We start from the raw sequence: 23,853 nt of genomic DNA on the forward strand, positions 1-23,853 counted from the left end.
ATAGTTCCTAAATTTCCTTCCAACCAACAATTCAATTTTATGTTTCTTTAAGCACTTCCCTAGTTCTAGCAAAATACGGTTGGAAGCAAAACTGTGAAACTTCATGCTGACAGCCTGATATACCAATAGCCTGCTTTACATCTGCATTATTAATTTATTTCTCTTTTTTAAAGTTTACGCTTCACTAGAAAAGGTAGCTATGGAGCATGAAAGTTTTTACCAATACCCCTATTCTTATCATGACACAACACATGTGAAGTAAACACTGTCTGGTTAAAGTGCACTTTGGCTCACTTTCCTACATCTCCTCCTACCCTACTTGCAGCCAAACTGGGCAAAAGTCCAACAATTTCCTCTTCAAAAGCAGACAATGATGAAAGCATTTAGTGTCTTGAGGATGGAATGCTCACAATGGGAAGGAAAAAACATCCTTGTCATAGAGACAGTTTGACAGAAGTCAAGCTGGGGACAAACTCTTGGAGCCCTGACCACCTTATGGGGGCACCCTTTGCACTCAACTTCTTATTAAGGCCATGACAACGCTTAGTAATGTTTATCTTCCTTTCTCAGACTCTCTGACCCAAGGAGCAATTTGTTATCTTTCCATTAAAGCAAGAATTGTAAAATGAGATTAATTCTACAGCAGTGGGGATGGCAGCCCCATCACCCTACTCTGAATGAGTATGTAGAAAGTTTTCTCTGGCCTTGACTCCAAGTCTCAGTGGTACCTTAGCCCACTGCTTCAAAAGGAGGCAAGTATAATTCTTTTACCAAAGGCTTGCATTGCTTCCATCTTCTTCCTTCATCCTTCTAACTACTGAAACCAGTGTCATTAGAACTGCTGTGTAGCTCTCTTAAAAGGGAAGTAAACCCCATTAGTGCAACTCAAATATAAAGTCACAGTGAAGACAACTCTCCAAAATTCAATGTCATCTGTATGGGGGGGGTGGCGGGGCATGAGACGAGACTGTCAAATCTACCAAAAAGCCAGGTAGATTTACATGCAACCTATCAGACTTGACAGAAAAGTCTAATTACCTATTTGTTGACCAAAGGTCAGAGTGTTCTAACATACTGATGGCTTACAAATGTTCTAATTTGGCATGGAAGATACCAAAAGAATATTTTGAGACATCAGAGAAAAATGAAAATGAGAAATATGCACTTTCATTCATGCTAACATGGCACTTTTGCAGGTGCTAAAATATTCTGATCAAAATAGTAATGTGTAGAAGGTATTTGAAGATTTGACATTGAACTTAAAAGAGTGTGTGTTACATGAACAGGTTTAACCTGAACAGCTGGCCAAAAGAAAAACACGTACAACAGGAACACTGGGGCATGTATATTTATAGAAACAGTAAAAAATGTTTGGTGGGAAAAAAAAAAGCTATTGGTTTGAAAATGAACTCAAAAGAATTGAAGTCCTGCATATTTTTTTAAACATGGGGTCAGAGTACAAAAAGTCAGCAAAGATCTCACTGAACAGACAAGTTCCTTTTTCTTGTTAGACACACATTGCTTCCCCTCAGACAGATACCAGGTTTATTTCTAGCACTCCCACATGTGGCTGCCTCCCTTTGCCTGAGGTCACAATGAACTTTATTTGATGCTAAATGTGCTTTACAGTTAAATAGAATGGGTAAAACAAAAAACTAAGAGAAAAGAACTTAGTTGAGGCTTTCAATTAGTCTGACTGAACTGAGGACAAAGTCTTTAGCTCAGCCTTTTGTAATTAACAAGACTCATCATATGGCCAGAATCTGCTCTTAGCAAAGGAGACCACTATGTAGCTTATGTGCTGACCTTGGAAAGAACCAACAAGTTACGAGCCTATGCTTGAAAAGTTTTCCCCATTTTTTATGGACAAATCAAGGAAAATCATTTTCATTGGGGTTTACTTTATAAGAAGGGTCAATAAACTTTTACTGGACTGAACCAGATAGTAAATATTTTAGGTGCTGTAGACTATAAGGTAACTAACTCAATTTTGCAGTTATAGCATAAAAGCAGCCATAGACAATATGTAAACAAACGGGTTGTGGCTGTGTGCCACTAAAACCAAAAGAAAAAAGAAAAAAGGTAATAAGCCAGACCCCTCTGGGTTTGTGTTCCCCAGGGAGAGTTTCTTACAATCACCCATTCTCCTCTTATCTACATAGTGTTTCTTATGAGTAAGTGACTGAGCAAAAATTTTGCTACCTATTCAAAACTACCTATTCTATTTTTACACAGCTGTATTAGAAATTACTGCTAACTTAAAAGCAAAACTCTTTGTCATTTATGGTACTCAAAGGTCCTTTATATATGAACTATAATCTCACTTCTGTATTCCAATACTTCTGTATTCGGTATTCCTACAAGTCCCATCCAAGGAACAAAACCCACAGCAAATTGTTCTTTCTACCTCAATAGCACTAGAAAAGTTTATGCTGGAAAAAAATCTAAAGACTAAAAACCTCTTAAAAAAAAAAAATCAATGGACAATTACATATTTGGGGCACCAGAATACTTTGATAAACAAATAGTTACTAGATAGGTCTTACCACAATTTTTCTCACTTACACTACCAAAATAACAAAACAACTGAAATCAAGTTTAGTGTCTGACAGACCCCAATTTGAATCTAGCTCCACCACTTATTATTTTTGTAACCTTTGACAAACTGTTTAAAGTCCCTTAAGTTTAAATTTCTCATCTAGTAAAAAGGAATAACACAACTTCATAAAGTTGTAAATTACATGTCATTACATATGTGAAGAACCTAATACAAAACCTGGTTCAGTCAATAAATATCAACTGTTTTAAGTTTTTAATAAATTAAACTTCAAATGAAATCAAGAAATATTTATCATCTTACAGGGATAAAGTCAATCACAAGTGTAACTGTTTCTAGCAACCTTGTAGACAAAGTTGCTGTAGATACTAAAACACATTAAAAAATAACAGATAAAGTAAAAAAGTTTTTTAAAAGTTATGATTAATAAAGAAAAAAAGGAGACTTCTGTATCTCAGAAATATAGATTATTCATAGTAGTGGCTCAGGAAGTTACTGACTTGGTTAACATTTTAATGCCCATGAGAAAAGAGACATGGTCTTGAGTCCATGAGAGGCAGGATCTGGACTTGGCAGGAGCTGGGGCTCTAAAAGGGCTGTCAAATGTATGAAGGGAACTAGAAAAGGTCTGCTCATTGATGAGACGATATACCATGAAAGTCTGCCATCTAACCTGGGCCCTGGGTGGGCAATAAAAATGGGGGGAGGTGTTCATGAAAGTGCAAAAAAACCCCAAGCCTTCCCATATTCTTATGAGATTCAAATATAATATAAATACTTATGAAGTATGAGAGCCTGAAGGCAAAGAATTAACATAAAAACTGATTGATCGTGCATAAAGAGCTTGGGCAAAAGCACAAACTAGACCAAACTTCATTTTGGGGGGCAAATTTTCACACCCTAGGGAGGAAAGGACCCTTACAGAACACACAAAACTCACCAATAATGAATTCAAAACCAAGTATTATTAACTACACAAGGAAATGAATAAGATTAAGCAGATAAATGAAAAGGTGACACCCTAAGAGATAAAACAGAACAACAATACGAAAGAGATGCTAAAATGATGAAAGACATGAAGAGGAATAGAAAGCATAAGGAGAGTATAGTATTAAAAAAAGAACAGGTATACAAAACAAAATCAATACAACTCCTAAATAAAAAGTCATTGAAATAAACATACTACACTGATACACAAGAGATTAGACAATACTGAAGAGATAATTAGTGAAATGGAAGACAGAATAAAAGAAACTACAAAAAAATGTTGCATAAAGAAGGAGAGAAATAGGAAAGAGGTTAAGAGAAATGCAAGACAGAACAAGAAAAACCAATATACATCTATTAAAGTTGCAGGAGAAGACTGTGAGAGTGAGAGAACTGCAATGCTGAAGAATATGGATACATTCTGTAGAAACTAAAAGAGGTGATTTTCTTTGATTGAAAAGATACAATGAGAATGGGGAAGTAAAAATAAATAAAAAGAAATCCATACACAGACAAATTACAATAAAACTGCAGAAATGAAAGGCAAAGAGAAATTTTTTTCTGCAACGTCAGTTTAGACTGACAGCAGACTTTTTAAAATAATAACAGAGGTCAGAATACCATGGAATAACATCTTCAAGGTTTCTATGGAAAGCAGCTGTATAACCAGGTAATGTCAGCAAAAACAGGGAGTTAAAGGACATTTGAAAATCCACTCTTCCATAAAAACAGGAACACTGGCAAAAAATTGTCAAGAATCAACTATTTCAGTAATATGGAAATACAAAAATGGGTTGCAACAATCTGGGGAGTGTTTCTTGAAGAAAATGGCTGAATCTCAGTTGAGTTTTACCATTAGTTATTCTAATCTTGCCTACTTCACAGTTCTGCAGTAGACCTGGCAACAAATGGCACATAATCATTGTGACTACAGCAATCTGGTAGCCACTAGAGGGGGCAAAAATGGGGTTGGAGCTCCTTCAAAGCCTCATTTCTATGTAACTGTTATTCTTTGAACTCTCTAGTAGTTTCCAGGAAGATCCCACTCACACTGTTTCTTTGACCTGACTCAGACCTTGCCTACTGTGAACTGCCTTTTAGCTAGCGGTGTTTCTCAAAAATAATCTGAATCAATTGTTTAACACTGCAGCTGTCTTAGGGGTAAAAGTAGTTGAGGCAAACAATAAGCTAACTAAAAAACTTAAAGAATAAACTGTGGAATGAGATGTTCACAGGGGACAGTGAAAGACTACAACATGCCCATTAGGAATCTAGAAGCCATGTGCATGGCAATGGTTGTATGCATTCCTGGGGCTGTGCAAATGGACAGGAAAGAAGCTAGAAGGCCCTAGCTCTCACCTCTTACTAACTCTGAGGCTTACACAAGTTAAGGCTAAGGCACAGCTCTGAACTACCTGGCTGACTCCTGACGGAATGCCCCATCATGCACACAGAAACCCTCAGTAAAGACTGAAAGACTTAAGAATTCCAGGCATTTAAGGAAATTTGTGGTTAATCAGCTGACCAATAAACTAACCAGGCAGAGAAATCAGTGACCACACATGACAAAGAATAAAAACCTTACATAATTAGCTGAGAAGTCACGAAACAAACAACAAACAGCAACAACAAAAAATCCTGAACAAGGGAGAGAATCTGATTTGCAGGGTTGTGAAATTTAAAACCCCTATTTTAAGTATGTTCAAAGAAGTAAAAGGAACCATGTCTAAAGAACAAAAGAGAAGTACAAGAATGATGAATTACCAGAGACTATAAATAGATATCATTTAAATGAACCAAATACCATGACATTTTTCATAGAACTAGAACAAATAATCCTAAAATTTATATGGAACCACGAAAGACCCCAAATAGCAAAAGCAATCTTGAGGAAAAATAGAACAAAGCTGGAGGTATCACACTCCTAGACTTCAGACTATACTACAATGTTACAGTAATCAAAACAACATGGTACTGGCACAAAAACAGACACATAGATCAATGGTGCAGAATAGAGAGCCCAGAAGTAAACCCATGCATGTATGGTCAATGAGCCTACGACAAAGGAAGCAAGAAAATATAATGGAGAAAAGGCGGTCTCTTCAATAAGCGGTGCTGGGAAAACTGGAAGGCTACATATAAAAGAATGAAAACAGAACATTTTCTCACACCATATATAAAAACAAACTTAAAATGGATTAAAGACCTAAATATAAGACCTGAAACCACAGAACTCCTATAAGAGAATGTAGGCAGACAATTCTCAATTTCAAAACTTACTACAAAGTAATCAAGACTGTGCACAGAGATAGACATGTAGGTCAATGAAACAGAATTTAGACTCCAGGAAAAAACCCTCACATTTACAGTCAATCCATGTTTGACACAAGTGCCAAGATAATTCAATGAAGAAAGAACAGTCTTTTAAACAATGGTGCTGAGACAACTGGATACCAATACAAAAAAATGAAATTGGACTCCTACTACATACCATATAAAAATTAACTAAAAATGGATTAATGACCTCCTAGATAAGGGCTAAACTAAAATTTTCAGAAGAAAGGACAGGCGTAAATCTTCATGACACTGGATTAGACAATGGTTTCTTAGACCTGACACCAAAAACACATGCAGCTAAAGAAAAAAATAGATAAATTGGACTTCATCAAAGTAAAAAATTTTGTGTATCAAAGGACACTATCAAGAAAGTGAACAGGGGCTTCCCTGGTGGCGCAGTGGTTGAGAATCTGCCTGCAAATGCAGGGGACACGGGTTCGAGCCCTGGTCTGGGAAGATCCCACATGCCACGGAGCAACTAGGCCCGTGAGCCACAACTACTGAGCCTGCGCGTCTGGAGCCTCTGCTCCCCAACAAGAGAGGCCGCGATAGTGAAGAGGCCTGTGCACCGCGATGAAGAGTGGCCCCCGCTTGCCGCAACTAGAGGAAGCCCTGGCACAGAAACGAAGACCCAACATAGCCAAAAATAAATAAATAAATAAATAAATTTAAAAAACAAAACAAAACAGATAGCTGTTGCATGTTGGAAAGATCTTTATTTAATATAAATAAACACAGATTTAAAAAAAAATAATTTAAACTAGTTCAGGAGATGAAGAAATACAAATGGAAATAAAACATTTAGAACTGAATTCCATATAGTGCGATGTATTATGAAAATGCATAAATAAGTACATTTTAAAACTTCCGGGATGCAGCTAAGGCAGTAGTTAGAGGAAACATGGTTTTAATTTGTATATATGAAAAAAATGGAAATTAATGTTCTACATGTTCATCTCAAAAAATCAGAACAACAGAATTAACACAAATAAAAGGAAGGAAACTATAAAGATGTAATCAATGATAAAACAGAAAATGGGGACTTCCCTGGTGGCGCAGTGGTTAACAATCCGCCAGCCAATGCAGGCGACATGGGTTTGAGCCCTGGTCCAGGAAGATCCTACATGCCACGGAGTAACTAAGCCCGTGCGCCACAACTACTGAGCCTGTGCTCTAGAGCCCACGAGCCACAACTACTGAGCCCGTGTGCCACAACTACTGAAGCCCGTGTGCCTAGAGCCCGTGCTCTGCAACAAGAGAAGCCACCGCAATGAGAAGCCCACGCACGGCAACGAAGAGTAGCCCCTGCTTGCTGCAACTAGAGAAAGTCCGCGCACAGCAACGAAGACCCAACGCAGCCAAAAATAAATAAATAAATTTAAAAAAAAAACAGAAAATGAAAACATAAAACTAGAAGGTCACTCTTTTAAAATACTAAGATGGAAACCTCTAATAAGGCTAATAAGGAAAAAATATTGCATACAAAATAATTTTACAAATGCAAAAGGAGAAAAAAGTTAAACATAGCAGAGGTTTTTAAATTACAAGAGGATGTTATAAAAAAAAGTATGGTAATAAATTCAAAAACAATGATGAACTGGACAATGCTTAGCCTCAAAGTGACTCAAGAGGGAAAACAACCCAAAGAGTCCAATAACCATTAAGGAAAATCAGTAGTCAAAAAAACCTAGATCCCAAAAAATCAACACCAGGACCAAACTTTTGCAGAGACAGAAGAGAAGAAAGCATATCAAGTTTAAAATTTGGAAAATAAAATATAAGACAGCATCTTTAAGATAACTGTACAGGGAAGGATTTTTTTAAAATAACGTAACAAAAAGCATAAACCTTGAAGTAACCTAGGTAACTTATAGCAGAGAGAAAACACAATACTTATAAACACTGAAAAATTACTCAACCAAACAAATGCAAATTAAAATTCTATGCGATACTGTGTTATATCCATTAGATTTGCAAAAAATTAACAAGTCTGATTGGCAAGGAGATATTTCTGGGTAGAAACATAACACTGGTACAACCATTCTGGAAGCCAGTTGGGCAATGGTGGTAAGGTTGAAAATATGCACGCCTTATGACCCGGCAATTCCACTTCTGGCTATATAAACTAAAGAACTCTTCAAACGTAAGAAAAGTGTGTAAACTTTAGGTTTAAAAAATAAATAAAAAACAAAAACAAATGAACACAAATAGCTTCTAATAGAGGAATGGATAAATTTTTGTATTTACTCAAAACATTAATAGAGAAGTGAAAACAACAAATTAGAACTTCACATATTAATCTTGATATATCTCAAAAAATGTAATAAAAAAAGTAAACTTCAAAAAGTTACATGTGCTAGGACAGTATTTACTGGAAGTTCAAAACATTCAATGGATACATAATATATAGTTAAAGCACAAAAACATATATATTACAGTTTAGAATAATGGTAAATCCTGAGTTGTGAGAAAGTGGAAGAGGATAAGAATGCATTAATTTTATCTGCATATTTAATTCCTTTTTTAAAGAAGTAAATATGGAAACATGTTAACATTTGTCATTTAATAGCTAAATGTATACTCAAGTCTGGGTTTAAGAACACAAAAAATGTTGTCAATTATCATCTATATTTCATGTTTGAAATATTCCACAATTAAAAAAAGAATTAGGTAAAAGATGAAGTTATTCATTAATAACTAGCATAGAAAAAAAATTTTTAATTGTATGGCCCTGTATTGTATCATGAAATATGTTTAATGTTTTTTCCCCCTTGATTAAAAAAGGAGTACACCATAGAAAACTAGATAAACAGGTATACCAAAAGGGGGGACAGGGAAGAGAGATTGTATCACCTTTAATCCTACCACCCAGAAGTAATGTCTACTATACATTTTAGTTTCTGTCAACATTTTAGTGTGTCATTTTTCAGGAATTTTTAACATGGTTGAAATCATTCTATAAAAATATTTTTTTGCATCTCACTTATCTCATTTGACATTTGAAGATAGTACTTTCTCCAAATTGTTAGCAATTCTCCATAAACAATACTTTTAAATACCTGAGATGTTTGGTCATATGTGAAAGCTAATCATCTTTTAAACTGTTATCCTATTGAGCAAATGTTCAAAAGGTGGCCCAATGTTTCTTTTACTGTAAATAAGGATGAATATCTCTGTGCATAAGTCTCTGTTCACATTTCTAATTTTAAATTAAATTCTGGAAATACTGGATATAGGGAATAAATAAACTTGATTCAGAGAGGTTTATATTCATCTAAAATGGTATATGACAATATTTGTGTTTTTGTTACTTCAACAGTGTTCCAGACTACATTTCACTTAACAGAATTTTTGCAAGGAAATCAAAGCTATCTAATTGTTCTTTTAATTCATACTTCTACATTAGAACTGACAGTCTTCGCATAATTATTAGTTTATTTATTTTATAACTTGAATGGCCTTTTCATATCTTCTCCCCATATATTTATTTCTATGAACTCTTTAAATATTTAGAATTATTATCCCCCTGTCCTGTTCATTATGAATATAATGCCCAGAGGCTTGACTTTTGTTTGTTGACATTCAAATCTTATATTTTTATGTGGTCTTGTTTGCAATTACCTTCATCTGCTCTTTATCTTAAAAGATTTTATAATAATTAAACTTTAAAATCCATTATGTTTCCTCTTTCTCTGTTGCCATAAATCTGTTCTGCTCATTGTCTACCCCTAACAATGGTGGCCAGCAAAAAACCCTGAAAGCCCACCTAAACACTTCCCTTTCGGGAAGATTAGAAGAATCAATGTTACTAAGCTAAGTAAGAAGAGGGGCAGGCCCTTCTCTGGCTTATCACTCCCATGACCACCAGTCATCCTTCCTGAGACCATCTTCAAAACCACAGATTGGGATATGACTCTTGCTGTCACATGTATAGTTTTACACTTGATGAGGTTTCAATAAGATAATGTATTTGAGAGCACATTGTAAACTATAAAGCGTTATATAAATATAATTATGAACGACCAATAATAATAGCAGGAAGAAATCAAGAAGGTTTTATAATTTTAAAATTCTACTGTAGAAGGACTACAACATGAGATAAAAATAAATTCACTAGAAATCTCACCTAAGATCCAGACCAGCTTCTTTCCAGAGTAAATCCATCAAGCGCAGCATTTGGAGTGTCAACATATCCTGCCGTAAATCTAAGGGGAAAGAACCCTGCTATGTTATAAGTGCTTTCCACTTTATGCTTAATAACATTTATTCAAGATTAGCTAATTCAACCAGAATTAACTGGCTGGGGAAAAACACTGACAAATAATGGCTCTGTTAATTTTTCTCCAGAATTTTAATGCTGACCATATTCATTATGTTAAATACTAGGTTTGTTGGTCAGCATGCTCCTGTAACTACTTCAGAAATTAAGTTTAAAAATATTTTTAGTTGTTTACCATGTGCAAGCTATTATACTAATTGTACGGGTGCTGTAATACTGCTATAATACAGTAATGCTGTGTTACAGCATCCATACAATTCACATTGCTAATTTTTTTTCTTCTTGTTTGTCTTTAGGGATGCAGAAGAAATTCTTAAGAATCACATAAGTTAACTGTATGATGGGTTCACAAAACTGTTATCGTTGATTTTATTTATTATCATGTCCAAGGGTAATTTTTAGGTAAGAGGTAGTGAAAGTACAGACTTCCACATAGTGACATTTATACTATCAAGTGGGGTTAAATGTCTAGGAAATACTAAAACTTCTTTTAAAAATAGTTGCAAGCAAGAGGAATGGATAAAGAAGATGTGGTAATATATACCATGGAATATTACTTGGCCATAAAAAGGGACGAAATAGTGCCATTTGCAGCGATGTGGATGGACCTAGAGATTGTTGTACAGAATGAAGTCAGAAAGGGAAAAACAAACATCGTATAATATCGCTTATATGTGGAATCTAGAAAAATGGTAAACATGAACTTATCTGCAAAGCAGAAATAGAGTCACAGATGTAGAGAACAAACTTATGGTTACCAAGGGGGGAAGGTGGGGTGGGATGAACTGGGAGACTGGGATTGACATATATACACTACTATGTATAAAACAGATAACTAATGAGAACCTACTGTATACCACAGGGAACTCTACTCAGTGATGTGTGGTGACCTAACCGGGAAAGAATCTAAAAAAGAATGGATATGTGTATACGTGTAACTGATTCACTTTGCTGTATACCAGAAACTTAACACAGCACTACAAAGCAACTATATTCCAAAACACAAAAAACAAAAAAAAAGTGGTAAGCACATACTAAGCTAAGCACATATACTTATGTTATCTCACTTAATTCCATTTAATAAACCCAACACAGAGATGCTATAATCCTCATGGACAAGAAGATCCTGAAGCTCAATGAATTTTATGATTTGCCTGCAATCACAAAACTAACAAGTGGTAGCAGTCATGACTGCCTTCTGGTTGGTGTGATTACTTCACAGGCATTTCCTTTATGAAGTATGGGTAAGATATTTTAATTAAAACACAAAACTATGGCAGCAATATCAAAATTGCTATCATTGAAACAGGATGTATGAATATATTATTAAAAATATTCTCTTGCATTTCAGAAGCTTTTTACCAAAGGAGTAGACAGCTTTGTATTTTGTAGGAAAAAAGGAAGGTTTATTAGAACAATGTATGTAAGTAAGCTGTAGAAATCATTCTCCAAAGCGAAAATAAAAAGGGGATTTATGACATGCCAAATTCAAATTTATGTATGTAAGTAAGCTGTAGAAATCATTCTCCAAAGCGAAAATAAAAAGGGGATTTATGACATGCCAAATTCAAATTTATGACCACTGATAGCTACCTCTTGGCTGCCATCTGTTTGTTATACATTTACACATCACCTTTCAGATAAAGCAAATGGACAGCAAATGAAAAATACTAAGGAATTTGGCACTGTAAAAACCTCCGTACATACCATCACCATTTTTAAAAATCACTCCAACTGAATCCTCACCAAACACCTTGTTGTTGTACACCAGCCACAAAGGCTTCATTTTCGAATCCATGTATTTACACTTCTCAATACTGAAAGGAAGAAAGGGGAAAATTAGCCCACTTCAATTTAAAGATACAGCAAGACTGTAACGTTGCCATGATATACTAGGCTTGGGAAAACCCCTCACCTGTTCCAGGTATACAGAAGTCAGAAAGAGAACATTTCCTCTTGGCAGAAAAGCAACCGCAATGCTAGCCTTGGCTGGCATGTAGTGACGCCAGGTGAGCTGGACTGAAAACCCAGATTTGCCCTTCTTATGGCTACATTTAAAATTCCTCCTTTTCTTCCCTTATTCTTTCTTAACTTTATGTTATTATACATAGACAATAAAAATCAGAATGTAACACTGGATTGTAAGTCCATTCTTGATTTCTTAAAGAGGGATCAATTTTGCATACTGATATACTGAACATAATTATCACTTTCCCATTATTACTTCTGTAGGAAAAGTAAAAATGAGAAATAATTTTCTAAATTCATTCAAAAATCTCATTTTGAAATAGGAAAGTTTAATTAGTAAATAATCTATGATGGCTGCCAACATTTTGCTTACATAGGATTTTCAACTCTTAGAAACCAGTAATATAGAAAACAAATTTAATTACATACAACTGAAAGGAAATGAACTTGCATTAACTTTCACTAATCCCACAGGCAAATTTAGCTAGAAGGCATACATCCTATTAACACAAGAATAACTTGAGAACTTTAACATTTTCCTTTTTTAATTATATTCCACTTACTGAGGCTAACAGCTGTCCCTACTGCTCCCCTAAGGCAGTCACTCAGAAATCCCTTCTGCATTGCTATTTAATGGGAGATTCACTAAGCACAGTACAGAAGGTCACTTACTAGAGTTCTGAGAGGATAACACATGGGTTCAGAGGTGATTGCAGGTCAGAGAGGGCTTCCCGATAAGCATTCTGTTTTAAACAAGTGTGCATTGCTTCTTTCCCTTTGGCTCTATTTAGCTTCATTGCATTCAGTTTGATTAAACTATTTAAAGTTTTTAATTTATTGAGTGCGTCAACCTGAAAAATAAGTTTCCCCACCACCAAAATTCATTTATGTTAAAAATAATATCATGTGATAATATTAATCAATACCATTCCCTCACCACCCTCCTCCCCACAATACACACGCAGGACAACCAGCTAAAGTAAAAACAGTGCTTGGTTTATGACAAAAATATTAGATACAACGAAATAAATTAATTGTTACCACTTGTTACTTAAAGCACCATTTTTCAAATGTTCTTGAACCCTTTTCTTAAAATCTTATAAATTAGAGAAAAGAGACATAGATTATAGGTAAGAAGATAAGCATGAAACTTTACTCAGAACTCTGCAACTGAGTAATAGAATTTGAAACACAATTAATCTGAACCACTCTAATTGGGCAACGCCATAGTACGAAAGGAAAATCTATGTACAAGTAACCCTGGGGTTGACATTCAACCTTACTATCTTTGTCATCACTCTCGTGTAACATCTCCTCAGTGTATTCTCTTTCCACTAAGAGTATAAAGTAAATTTTTGTGCAATAAAATAGATATGAATATAGACAACAGTAGCTATTGTTCAAGTCTAAATTAAGTGGTTTTTATAATGAGGTAACTCTGGCTATCAAAACTTACGCAAAAAAAAAAAAAAAAATCATGCAAGTAGTACAAGGGGAATCAACAATGGCCAACTGAATCAAAACCATGTGTCTGGGACTTCCTTGGTGGCGCAGTGTTTAAGAATCCGCCTGCCAATGCAGGGGACACGAGTTCGAGCCCTGGTCCGGGAGGATCCCACATGACACGGAGCAACTAAGTCCGTGCGCCACAACTACTGAGCCTGCGCTCTAGAGCCCGCAAGCCACAACTACTGAGCCTGCGTGCCACAACTACTGAAGCCCGTGCACCCAGAGCCCCGTGCTGCACAACAAGAGAAGCCACTGCAATGAGAAGCCTGTGCACCACAACGAAGAGTAGCCCCCGCTTGCCGCAACTAGAGAAAGCCCATATGCAGCAACGAAGACCTAGTGTAACCATAAATAAATAAATAAAAGCATGTGTTTAAAAGTCAACTTTACTGGGCTTCCCTAGTGGTGCAGTGGTTAAGAATCCACCTGCCAATGCAAGGGACACGGGTTCGAGCCCTGGTCCGGGAAGATCCCACATGCCGCGGAGCAACTAAGCTCGTGCGCCACAACTACTGAGCCTGCGCTCTAGAGCCTGTGAGTCACAACTACTGAGCCCATGTGCCACAACTACTGAAGCCCGCACGCCTAGAGCCCGTGCTCTGCAACAAGAAGCCACTGCAATGAGAAGCCCGCACACCGCAACAAAGAGTAGCCCCCGCTCGCCTCAACTAGAGAAAGCCCGCACACATCAACGAAGACCTGACACAGCCAAAAATAATAAATAAAATAAATAAACTTAAAAAAAAAAGAAGGAAAGAAAAGTCAACTTTATTGTTTAGTAACTCAAGGTCTTTCCATGTAATATTATGTCAAATTCTGTAAGACCCAGCCTCAGCCAGCTATAAAACATAAAAAGGAATATTTTATTTTATCATTATGTCATTAAAACTGGAAACAACAAATGATAAAAACAGAATACATATATCAACATGTGAATTGTGTATAACAAGCATATAAAATATGTAGGCAACAAACATTATGAACACCATGGCTTGCATTTTGATGAACAGGAGATTTATTTTACACCATGTTTTCATTTTTGAACTTTGCTTCTATGCAAGGAAACCACTAAGACTCTGTAGGGAGGTGAATTCAGCATGCAGTTTCTACAGACAGGCTGAGGGCTTGCTCACAGGAAACTGGGAAGGTTCTATGTAGCTTGATGATAAAATTGAGATTGCTGAAGCTTGCCAAGTTAGCCATCTGTCAAAACCACAGACACCCCATTTCTCAACAATTTCAGGAGCTGTACAAACACTGGTGAAAAGGGAACTCGCTGAAAAATGGGCTATGCAAACAGGAACTTTTTGAAGTATTTCAAATTTGAATTTCTTCCATGTTTGTACAGTTGTGAATTTTCAGGGCCTAACCCTAATTATGTTGATATCCATTTCCTGGAACAGCGTCTGAATACCCACATGGCCATAAGTCAAATACTTTAAGTGTTTCAACACCTTGTCACACTATAGGTTTACAGTGATAACAAGAACTGCCATGTAAAGGGTACAATCTTCCCCTGGCTGTTCATCTGTCAAGAAAAGAGTGAGAATAATATGATCAGACATATGTCATATGTTTGCTGGTATAAAAGTCAAACTGAGGTTCCCAGAGAACCAAAAAAACGTCCAGTGTTGTCTGCTCATATGAATGAGGCCAAAGAAGTAGGGACCTCATCAAGTGGGGTCTTAATAGACTTTGTTAAAATTTGGATTTTATTCTCTATGCAATGAAAATTACTGCAGGGATTTTAAAAAGGGAATACATCTACATTTTAAAAAGATCATTTTATCTGCTGGGTAGAGAATGAAGGTACGTGTGTGTGTGTGTGTCTCTGTGTGTGTGTGCACATGTGCGTGCGTGCAGAAGAATGGAAACAAGGGGCACAATTTAGGAGGTTAATGAAGACATCCAGGTGAGAAAGGATCGTGGGTTGGACAAGGATGGTACCCATGAACACAAGAGAAATTGATAGGTATGAGATATCTTTAAAAGGACTATAAAATTAAGGGGACTAATAGTATCTATCTCATATTCTTGTAAAGAATAAATGGCCCATAATAAGTGGTGAATAAATGTTAGCTATTATTACCATCATTAAAGGGCTTTCCAAAAAGGAGGGATCAGATACAGTTATTTTAACATGAATAAAAAACCGTAAATATTAAAATCATCTATGAAAACCTACGGTAGTTCCTCTGGCAATGCAAATGAGTTAAAAAAGTGTAGTGGAACTGGAAATTATAATACTACAGAGAGCTGATATAAAAATAGGGTGTGATACCACAGAGGTATAGGAATGAACAGAAGGTTAGGAGTGGGGAAACAAATGGCCTTCAAATGAGATAGAGAAGTTAGAAAAGGTAAAAAGGTAGGGGAGTCTTTGCCACAATTAAAAAACAATGTAGTACCAAAAAGTAAAGTCTGGGAGAGAAGATTTAATACTACAGAAAATTTCAGTTAGGTGGATTGAATATACTGATTTCAGTTTATATCAGCTAGATGAAACTACTCTGCTAATACTTACAGCTTACATACTGTAATACTTACAGTCACATACAGCTTATGGTCTATGTTTACACCATGACAATAATAAACACCTCATTTCTCTAACATGTACTCATAGGCTTAGACACACTAAAAAGTTAATAAATCCCCCAACACTTTCATCAACGCTGAATGACGCCTGTGAACTCTCCTATATCACCCATACTGAAACTGACTTTCCCCTGGCTTCCCCAAAGGGACCCATGGCCTTTTACCATAGCAAACGCACACTGGGGGAAAGGAAATAATCAGAACTTGCAGGGACTTCTGGACACTGGTTCTAAATTGACACTAATTCGAAGAGACCCAAAACATCACTGAGGTCCACCAAAGTAGGGGCTTATGGAGGCCAAGTTAACAATGGAGTTTTAGCACAAATCTGTCTCATGGTGGGCCCAGTGGGTCCCAAACCCATCTTGTGGTTATTTCTCTAGTTCTGGAATGAATAACTGAAATAGATATACTCAGGAGCTGACAGAATCCCTATGTTGTTTCCCTGACCCGTGGAGTGAGGGTTATTATGATGGGAAAGGCCAGGTGGAAGTTATTACAACTGTCCCTTCCCAAGAAAACGGTAAAAACATTCCTGGAGTAACTGTACAGATTAGTGTTATCATCGAGGACTTGAAAGATGCAAGGTGGTGATGCCCATCACATCCTCATTCATCTTGCCTATTTGGCCTGTGCAAAAGATAGATGACTCTTAGAGAATTACAGTGGATTGTTACAGCATTAACCAGGTGGTATACCAGATGTAGTTTCATTGCATAAACACACCCCCTGATACGTGGTATGCAACTACTGATCTGACAAGTGCTTTTTTTTCTCCGTATGTGTCAGTATGGACCCCCATAAGCAATTTGCTTAAGTTAGCAAGGCCAACAATACACTTTCATTGTCCTAACTCAGGGGTACATCAATTCTCCAGCTCTATGTAATAGTTTAGTTTGCCGGAATCTTGATCGACTTTCCCTTCAATAAGATATCATGCTGATCCATTACAGTGATAACATTATGCTGATTGAACCTAGTGAGTAACATGTAGCAACTACTCTAGACTTAAAGAAATTTGTATGTTAGAAGGTGGGAAATAAATCCGACAAAAATTTGAGGCCTTCAATCTCAGTGAAACTTCTAGGGTTCAAGTGGTGTGGAGCATGTCAAGATATCCCTTCTAAGGTGAAGAATAATTTATTTGCTTACAACCAAAAATAAGGCACAACACCTTGTGGGCCTCTTTGGATTTTGGAGGCAACATATTCCTCATGCACTTTGGCCTATTTACTGAGTGACCCAGCACCTCAAAAGGTGCCGGTTTTGAGTGAGGCCCAGAACAAGAGAATGCTCTGCAGCAGGCCCAAACTGCCATGCACATTGTGGCCACATGATCCAGCAGACCTAATGGTGCTTGATCTGTCAGTGACATATAGGGATGCTATTTGGAGCCTTTGGCAGGCTCCTATAGGTGAATCACAGCACAGGTCCTTAGGATTTTGGGGAAAAACAAACAAAATCTACCATGCCCTGCTGATAACTACTCTCCTTTTGAGAAACAGCTCTTAGCTTGCTTCTGGGTTTTAGTAGAGACTGAACGCTCAACCACTGGCCACGAAGTAACCATGCAACCCGAGCTGCCTGTCATGAACCAGGTGTTATCTGACCCACCACACATAAAGATGGGCAAGCACAGCGGCACTCCATCATCAAGTGAAAGTGGTTATATACGAGACTGGGCCTAATCGGGTCCTGAAGGCACAAGTGACATGAAGAAGTGGCCCAAATGTCTGTGGTTTCTCACTCCTGTTATACTACCTTCTCTTTCCTAGCCTGCAGCATGGCCTCATGGGGAGTTCCTTATGATCAGTTGACAAAGGAAGAGAAGACTTAACCATGGTTTACAGATGACTGGATTACAATATGTAGGCACCATACAAAAGTGGACAACTGTGGTACTAGAGCCCCCTTCTGGAACATTCCTGAAGGACAGTGGTGAAGGGAAATACTCCCAGTGTGAAGAATTTCGGAAAGTGCACCTGGTTGTTCACTTTGCTTGGAAGGAGAAATGGCCATATGTGCAATTATATACCAGTTCACGAGCTGTGACCAACACTTAGCTGATGGTCAGAGACTTAGAAGGAACATGATTGGAAAACTAGTGACAAGGAAATTTAAGGAAGAGGTATGTGATAGACCTCTCTGAATGGACAAAAAAATAAAAGATATTTTTGTCCCACTGTATGCTCACCAAAGTTTAACCTTGGAAGATTTTTATAATCAAGTGGCTAGGATGACCCATTCCATGTATACCAGCCAGCCTTTCCTCAGCCAACCCGGTCATCACCCAACGGAGAACAGTGGCAGGGATGGAGGTTATGTATGTGCTCAGCAACATGAACCTCCACTCACCAAAGCCCACCTGCTACGGCCACTGCTGAGTGCCTGATGTGCCAGCACCAGAGACCAACACTGAGCGCCCGATATGGCACCACTTCCTGGCGATGATCAGCCAGCTATGGAATGACAGGTTGATTACATGGGACTGCTTCCCTTTTGGAAAGGGCAGTATTTTATGCTTACTGAAACAAACACTCTGGATATGAATTTGCCTACAAACAATGTTTCTGCCAAAACTACCATCCATGGACTTATAAAACACCTTAGCCACCATCATGGCATTCCACATAGCATTGCTTCTGATCAAAAAACCCATTCCACAGCAAAGGGCTCACGCTCATAAAATTCAGTAGTCTTATCATGTTCCCTACCATTTTGAAGTAGCTGCCTTGATAAAACAGTGGAATGGCCTTTTGAAGACAATTACAGTGCTGGCTAGATGTGAATACCTTGCAGGGCTGGGGCAAGGTTCTGTAGAAGGCTGTATATGCTCTGAATCAGAATCCAATAAATGATGCTGTTTCTCCAATAGCCAGGATTCACAGGTCCATGAAGGTGTGAAAATATAAGTAGTACCCACTCACTATTACCCCTAATGACCCACTAACAAAATTTTTGCTTCCTGTTCCTGAGATCTTATGCTCTGTTGGCACAGAGGTCTTAGTTACAGAGAGGAGAATGATTCTACTGCGAGACACAACAATTCCATTGAACTGGATGGTAAGACTCCTGCCCAGCCATTTTGGGTTCCTCATGCTTCTGGATCAACAGGCAAAGAAGTACATTATGGTGCTGGCTAGAATGATTGATCCTGACTACAAAGCAGAAATTAGGGAAGAGTATGTCTAGAATATAGGTGATCTCTTAGTATTACCATGTCCTGTGATTAAGATCAATGGGAAATTACAAGTCAATCCAGGTAGGACTACTCATGGCCTAGACTCTTCAAGAATGAAGGTTTAGGTCATCCCAGCATGTAAAAACACAACCAACTGAGGTGCTTGCCGAAGACAAAGGGAATACAGGATGGGTTAGAAGATGGTAGTGATAAATACCAGATATAACCACGTGATCAGTTACAGAAAAGAGAACTGTCATGAATATCTTATTTTGTTATGAATATGGGTGTATACACACATATATACACACATATATAACAAATGTCTTTGTTTCCTTCTCACTCTTATTCCCTTAACATGTAACATAAGATACATTAACTTTATATCATTACTTAAATCTTAATATTTAAGTATTATTAATTTTACAACATACTATTTAATTTACAGGGAATTAAGGAGAAGAACAAACGCCACTCAAGGATATTATCTCCTCCTCTGAGAAAGAAGTTAATGAGTAATTGGTGGTACTCAGGGTTGCTGTATCATGTTAGGTGGAATTTTGACCTTGTTATTGGCTTTATTTAGAGATTAAGTAAGGGTTTAAGGAGCTACATATGGACGCCAAGTTGACCTGTGATGGCTAATTTTACGTATCAACTTGACTGGGCCACGGAGTGTTCAGATATTTGGGCCAACATTATTCTAGGTGTTTCTGGATGAGATTAACAATTGATTAGGTAGACTGAATACAGCTGATTGCCGTCCCTTATGTGGGTGGGCCTCATCCAAATATTTGAATAGAACAAAAGGCAGACCCTCCTGCAAGAAAGAAGGAATTCCACCTGCCTGACTGCCTTGAGCTGGGACATTGTTCTTTTCCTGCCTTCAGACTTGAACTGAAACAATGGCTCTTCTTCGGTGTCAAGTCTGTCTGCTTTCAGACTGGTACTCATATACTATTGGCTCTCCAGGTTCTCAGGCCTTCAGACTCAGGCTGGAACTACACCACCAGCTCTCCTGGATTTCCAGCTTGCTTGACTGCAGATCTTGGGACTTCTTGGCCTCCATAATCACATGAGCCAATTCTTTATAATAAATCTCAATCTCACCCACCTGCTCCCTTCACTCTTTCTCTATATAGACACAAACACAATTGTCTCTCTGTAGAGCACTGACTACCACACTCTCCAACTAGCTAACTAGATCATCAAAACCCACAAGTGTCACCTGCACTGTGACCTCTTGCCTAATGCCCTAAGCTAGAATATGTGCCTCTTTTTTGTGCTACCATACATAATACTCCCATTAATAACACTGCCATCATAATATCACTAATTTGTATACCTACTCTGTGGAATATAAAATCCTTGATGACAGCAACATAGCTAATATGACTTCACACCACCAATAGCAACACAAACCCTAGCATATAGCAAGTTCTGAGTAAATATGTATTAAATCATTTTTAAAAATCTTCTTGTGTTATGTTAGATAATACTCAATTTAGGAAAAACTATTGCTAGAGAACAAGAGCATATCGTTGCTATCTGTCAATGAAGGATTCCAGCATGAAGAAGCTAATACAGGGCTGCTTTACCTGATGGCAGAAATGCTCTCATCTCATCCTTCAGGGGACCAAGAAGCCACCAACAAATCAAGCTTGGGCCAAGGTTATGTTTCTCATTTGCAAGAAAGCTCTTTAAAAACCATTACTATTTGTAATTACTTAGTGGTATAAGTCAGGATTATCTCCAAAATAAAATACACAAATAACTGGATACTGAGACAACTGTCAACAATAACGCCTGATGAAATTCTGTGTTCAATAAAACAGCATCATGATTCTGTTTAATGGCTTATGTTTTATTTTAGCTTCAAAGATACATTTATACTGATAAAATGACATTGTTGTCTATTTTGTAAAATGGATCTATCTTTCAGTTTTGATTTTAAAAAGAGAGGTTTTGCTAAAAAGGTTTGAAAACTCCCGGTATAATAAAAAGAGATTTAGTTTTATAGTCGGACAGAGCTAAGTCTGAAACTTACTCTTTTACTTAATAGTTGTGGGTTTTTAGGCAAGTTACTTAATCTCTTGGAGAGATTGTTTTTTCACCTTGTCAAATCCAGACAGTAACAGTAAATACTGTGGCACATTATTAGGAGAGTAAAATAGCATACTTTAAACACTTAGTATACTTCCTGGCATACAGTAAGCATTTAATATCTGACCTATTAGTATCACTAATAACTCATCACCTGAAATGATTAGAAAATGAAGGCCTAGGAAGAAAATGAGGGAATGTGGGAGAGCATCACAATTTCAGGCATGTATATATAGTTTGAAAAAGCAGCTTGAGGATTCTGAATTCTAGAAGCTGTAACACCTACAAACTTAGGTGTCAAAATATCTCAGTTTAAAACAAATGGCAGAGCATATGAATCATAAATACTATACTAACTGGAAAGAATAACTCAGGGGTATGGAAAAACAGCGTCTAAAGATTTCATAATCTTTGTTACCATTAAATCCATTGTTAAGCATGTCTAAATAGGTATTTCCTACTAAAATTTAAGGCATGGTGTTAATACTATGAGGAATCCTAATTTTTCAGATAGCATTCAATTAATAATATTCTGCTAAATTTGTTGAAACTTCATTTCTTGGCTTACATTTTGATTAAAAAATGTATTAACTGGGTTCAGTTATTGAAACTTCTATGAAATACTGTGATAGGAGAACTAGCATATGACACAATTTATCAAATACCATGTGACAAAGTGAACATGAAGATTAAAATAAGCTGATACCTGCTTGGAAAGCGCTTTCATGTGACCTACGCTTCCCCGGCAGTAAGCTTCAAGGATGACACCAAATTGTACTGAAACAGCAGGAATGTGCACTTCTGACCTGCGGAAAGTTAATATTATGAAGATTTATCAAACACTTCAGGTCACCAAATAAAAATACTGACTTCTTTATTCTATTATGAAATTAACTTATGATGCTAATCAAAGAAAGGGAGAACACATCATCTTGTACACAATCACAGATGGGATGCTCAACTTTTAATTCTTTAAACACTATAGTTCAAAAAGATATGTAATTTTATCATTAGTTAATTGTTTACTCTAAGAAATCCAAAGTTATCATGTCTTATTTGTTTTTTGGAGTGAAATGGTAATATTACCAATTTACAGACAACTCAGATGAAACACAGATCTGACTCAGATCACACAATTGACTAATCCCTCAATTAGCTTCTATGTGATTTTTTTTTTCACTTAAAGAATGGTGTACACATTTGAAAAAGGAAGGAATACCTTATTTTGTTATTCCTTGAGGGATTTAAAAATAAGAAGATTGAAATGGATGAGAAAAGAAGACAAGTTAAAAACAAGAAAGGAAAAACTATGAATAATAAAGAAATCAAGATTCAGAAATATAACTCCTAAAATTAACATCAAAATACTATACAGCTTATTTTCCTTAAGAAGCTTAGCCAAAAAGGAGAAAAGTTATTTTTTTCTGTTAATGATTAGCTTCAGTACTCTGAAGTCCAGATGGAAAAAAATCACAAATGTCCAAGTATAGAGTCAGAAATGAGGAACTGACAATCTTCCTAGGAAACAAAAGAACTTTAGTTCTCTTTCCCGATTTTACTCCTATATAAACTTGGTTTAATAAGATTCATGTATTTCTGAAAATGACCTAGTTAATAAAGAAGCTAAAAATAAAGTTGCTGTTGTTATAGGAAAACTTTAAAATCTTTATTCATGCAATAGTAGCAATGATGATACCATTACCCAATAAGTACGTTTTTAGTCCAAAAATATTAACACAATAAGTATACTTTACTGGAAAATAGCAATACATTATAATAATTATTATTAATTATAATTATCATAATAAAAAATTATTAATTTCAGTTATAAATCAAGGAGGCATAAAGGGACACTTATCTCACTTACTTTGCCAAATCATGAAAATTGAGAGTCTGGGTATCAAGAAATAGGAGTAGATACCAAGAAAGCATAAATGTTATGGATGGCTCATAAACAACTAAAGCAGCTAGACTGTTTTACTACATGCCCTGTATTATGCTGGTTAATATTTACAAAAGCACGTGGTGGACTTGATTTGAAATATAAAAGACTTACCTAAGGTGCCAAAATAAAAACTGCCCTATCCTCCGATTAGCAAGTGCTCTTTCTAGTAGGAATCTAGAGAGGGCACAATCAAGAAAAGGCTCATATTTTAAAACTTGCACCAACTGTAAAAGATATTGAGAGAGTTCTTCATCACTGAAAGAAACAAAAGACAGAGTAAGTCACTCAACAATCGGTGCTGGAAAAAGACCCCTTCCTATCAAACTTATCAAATACTAACTTACTGAAACACAATGGTTCTTTTGGGTCAAGCTTGGGGAACACTTACATTC

General features: G+C 36.7%; 1 protein-coding gene and 1 long non-coding RNA gene across 8 annotated transcripts in view; one reads left to right on the forward strand and one right to left on the reverse strand.

The window, feature by feature from the left end:
* Positions 1–23,853, forward strand: part of LOC309660571 — a 202,219-nt gene that overhangs the window by 88,085 nt on the left and 90,281 nt on the right. The window lies entirely within an intron of this gene.
* Positions 1–23,853, reverse strand: part of PIK3CB (phosphatidylinositol-4,5-bisphosphate 3-kinase catalytic subunit beta) — a 194,059-nt gene that overhangs the window by 10,874 nt on the left and 159,332 nt on the right. For 6 of the 7 annotated variants that reach the window (XM_082461189.1, XM_082461186.1, XM_082461188.1 and 3 more), the window contains 5 exons: positions 23,573–23,716; positions 22,223–22,322; positions 12,801–12,979; positions 11,868–11,977; positions 10,008–10,086 (listed from right to left, as the gene is read on the reverse strand). In XM_082461189.1, the coding sequence (XP_082317315.1) occupies positions 10,008–10,086; positions 11,868–11,977; positions 12,801–12,979; positions 22,223–22,322; positions 23,573–23,716 (612 nt within the window). The remainder of the gene's footprint in view (positions 1–10,007; positions 10,087–11,867; positions 11,978–12,800; positions 12,980–22,222; positions 22,323–23,572; positions 23,717–23,853) is intronic. The other variant, XM_082461187.1, reaches the window with a different exon arrangement.

The sequence above is a fragment of the Balaenoptera physalus genome, assembly GCF_965194825.1.
Source record: "Balaenoptera physalus genome assembly, chromosome: 4".
Lineage (NCBI taxonomy): Eukaryota > Metazoa > Chordata > Mammalia > Artiodactyla > Balaenopteridae > Balaenoptera > Balaenoptera physalus.